Source organism: Miscanthus floridulus, chromosome 11 (genome assembly GCF_019320115.1).
Source record: "Miscanthus floridulus cultivar M001 chromosome 11, ASM1932011v1, whole genome shotgun sequence".
NCBI lineage: Eukaryota > Viridiplantae > Streptophyta > Magnoliopsida > Poales > Poaceae > Miscanthus > Miscanthus floridulus.
In genome coordinates this window covers 75197584-75201232 of record NC_089590.1, presented here as the reverse complement: position 1 = coordinate 75201232, position 3649 = coordinate 75197584, and the positions used below count along the sequence as shown (strand labels likewise).

At 50.6% G+C, this 3649-nt stretch overlaps 1 protein-coding gene across 1 annotated transcript; it reads right to left on the bottom strand.

The window, feature by feature from the left end:
* Window positions 1–1290: 1290 nt before the first annotated feature.
* Window positions 1291–3013, bottom strand: LOC136493437 (uncharacterized). Its single transcript, XM_066489523.1, has one exon. The coding sequence runs from the start codon at window positions 2476–2478 to the stop codon at window positions 1801–1803; it is 678 nt and encodes a 225-aa protein (XP_066345620.1). The 5' UTR covers window positions 2479–3013; the 3' UTR covers window positions 1291–1800.
* Between the last annotated feature and the right edge of the window lie 636 nt (window positions 3014–3649).

Sequence of the window (3649 nt, the reverse complement as noted above, 5' to 3'; positions counted from 1 at the left end):
CTTAATCAAAAGCCCTGCCAAACATGCACATGCAAAAATGGCTTGAGAGCCAAACCCAAGCAAAAATGATGAAGCCGAAGCCGTTTTTCGCCTAAAGCTAAAGCACAAAAATGTGGCTTTCCCTGGCTTCATCGTTTGGAGAAGCCAGAGCCCTGCCAAAGAGGGCCTAAGAACAAATTACATATAGCAAACATGAGTAGTATGTGACAAATTATAATCATCATCTAAAAGTTGACTCTCCTGAAAAATGAGAAGAAAAGAAAAGAAAGAAAGAAAGAAAGAAAGAAAGAAAGAAGAAAGAAAAGATACCACTGTCAGTAGCGAACATTCATGTACACAAAACACATGTACACGCAGAAACATTGTCCTGAGATGACAAGGATTCAAAGTAGAAACCCAACGACAAGAGAATGGTTATTCTTATTCACCAAATAGAATTGTTAGTTGCAAAAGGAAGCACATAAAAGTAATAAAAAAAAAGGCACTACATATTGTCCACAGAAGTTATTTTCTTAGAAAAGGTGGTCAATAAAGGATAAAATGAAGGTCGGGATTACAGCCTATCAGCACTGCCACACATCTTGATGAAGGATCTGTAACCAACATAAATAATTCATGTGGCTAAGAGTCATGTTCGTTTTCTGTACCGTGCAATTTTTCAAGTGGAACATGTCTTTCAAGAATAACCTCATTATATAAAGAAGAGCATGTAGAATCCAACTTCTTCAATTTTACCAATAGATTTACATACAAGAGGTGAGTGTAAACTTTTGCTTCACTTTTCAAGGGAAATCTGTGCAACCTTATCTTGAGGATTTTTGCTTCGGTACCACTAATTGTATCAAATGTATATTTGATGCAGCAATCATGGACCCAAGGAATGTTAATATGCGGATGTTGAGAACCAATATTGCCTCCCCTTTTTCCATCCAGTCATTGAGATATCCAACTTCAGGACAAGAAATTCTTCATAGACATACAATACACAGAGTATTGAGTTCCATCAGTAGCCCAATTAAATATGCAGAATGCAGAATATCAGCTCCATACAGCAAAAAATCTACAAGAACTAAACAGATGTATACTGCTGGGAGGACGTAACTGAAAATGAAACCTTGGCATGATTATCTCAAACATATAGGTTGGTGCAACCAGCAAAGTGGAACCCAGTAGTGAGATTTCATTCAGGATCTCAAATGAAAAATATAAAGGATACTATTGGCCTCAGACCTCAGTTGACAGGTTGAGGCACTAGCAAATGACTGAAAAAAATACAGTCCCTGAAAAAAAAATCTCCAGTTCATTATTTTGCTTCTTGAGTTCAGTTTATTATTGTCCATATGTTACAGGGGCAAAGGTAGCAAAGGTTTTTTTTTATGATGTAAATCTGTGATATAGCAATGACAATTGTGTTCTTTCTTTTCTAGGAATTAGAAGTCCAGGGCCGGAAAACACAATTGTTATCAGAACTCAATGCTCTAATCTTCTAGCATCCTTAGGTTATCACTAGTTATATGTTACTATCATCAGAACATAAAATCAAACAAATTTAAAACAAAAATAAGGAGGCAAGTAGTCAACAGATGTGGAACAGGCAAGACAACTTCTTCATCCATAAGAAACTCTCCTTTTAAGCAAATACAAGACTGAAAAAAACACTAAGGCTTGTCCGCTTCAACTACATCACAGATCCATCACAGCTACTACATATAAACAGCACTAAGAAACTCCTAAACTCGCAAGCCAGCATGCAACGAGGACAAGCAGGAAACCTTGAGGAGACACCTTTGTGCCACCACTTCAGTCCAAGGCATCGACGATGCGGCCGACAAGCGCGTCCATGAGCCTCCTCTGTGCATCAAGGTGCCTAAGCGCCATCTCCATCCGCATCCTCTGCATCTCCCGGGCGGCCACCATCCTCCTCTCTTCCGCCCGCAGGAAACCCTCCCCGATGGCCCTCAGAGCCCCCACCACGTCGCTCACACCGTCCTCATCCCCGGCATCGTCCCGCCGCCTCTTCCTGGGCGGGGATGCGGGAGGGGACGGGGGAGACGGCGGAGAAACCGCCGCCGGCGGCGGCGACGATGACAGGGATGTGGATCGGGACTGGGACTTGGAGAAGAAGGGCGGGGAAGGGCCGTCGAGGAGGTCGATGGCGTCGAGGAGAGGGCACGGGCGGCGGCGGTTGGATCGGAGGCGTCGGCGGAGCTTCTCGACCTTGTGGCGGCACTGCCTGGCCGTCTTGGACGGGGCGGCCGCAGCGACGGCGGCCCAGTCGGCGGAGGTCAGGTGCTCCCGGCCGACGGCGAGGCGGCGCGCGGTGTAGGCCCGCGCGAGCGCGAGGGTCTCGTCGGTCGTCCAGCACGGGGGCGGCACGCGCCGGCCGGAGGCGCGGGCGGGGAAGGAGGGGAAGGAGAGGCCATGGTGGTGGTGTGGTGGGCCTGGAGGGGATGGTGAAGCGGTGGTGGAGGACGGCATGGATGGTGCGGTGGGTTATAACGGAGGCGTTCCCCTTAGGCGGCAACAGGTGGCGGTGGGCGCACGCGGGCGGCGGTGGGCGGCAGCGGCGGCGGCGCCAACCGCGGCGCGTGGGGGCACCTTGACCGACACCCCGCGCGGCGCGGGACGTGCGACAAGTAAAATTTCGCGGTGGGCTTCCGTCCCCCTTCCTTTTCGGCTGCTGGGCGGCTGCGATGCGTCGGGAGCGAGCGCGACGGCCGTCGGATCACGGGTGGGCCGCCCCCGTGGACTCCAATCGTCTCCTGAGTCCTCTTGTTGGTAATTATGTTTTGGTGTCGGGGCCGAAATGGAATTTGGCTTCTGGAGCGGGGACGGTGAGCGGTGGTCGTCATGTCGTGCGATTGGCCGCGCACGGCGGCATGCGGCGCGTGCGACCTGCCCACCTCTGGGGGTAGCGGTGCGGCAGCGGCAAGGCGACTCGCGGCGCGGCTTCGGCGTGCGCGGAGGGGCCGTGTCCGTGTGTGACCAAGCGACGGGGGCGCCGACGCGGCGTGGCCACACCACAAGGGCGACGTGATGTGACGTGCCGCGTACCCGCATCCGGGTGTAAAGGTGGTCGCGTGCTGCAGCCGGCAGCGTGGAACGCATCAATGCGTATAGTAGAAAATATCAGGCAGCGAGAGCTGCCGGCATGTCAACGGCAGTTCACTAAAGACAAGGATTGGGCGATGGAGCCGTCAGCTGAACTTTTCTGAAGTGTGCGACGGGGCAGTCGCGCACCACCATCGCCTCCATCCATCTGAGCATCGAGCCAAGACGTAATTTTGGCAAAACGACACGGTAGCATTTTCGTTGTTATTTGGCAATTAGTGTTCAATCATAGTATAATTAGGCTTAAAAGATTCGTCTCGTAAATTTCGTCTAAACTGTGTAATTAGTTTTATTTTTTATTTATATTTAATGCTTTATGCATACGTTGTGACGGGAAATCTTGAAAATTTTGGCGTTTTAGAGGGGAACTAAAGAGGCCTCAAGGTGACGAGGACACGGCATGATCGGCCATGGCCATCTCGGCATCTCTCATGACCATGAGGCATTCCCCATCACACGCAAGAACATCAGAAACATGGTCGGAAGGCCTGAAGGCCAGACGCACAGAGCTGCACGGCGTGGCCACGGGAAGATGGAA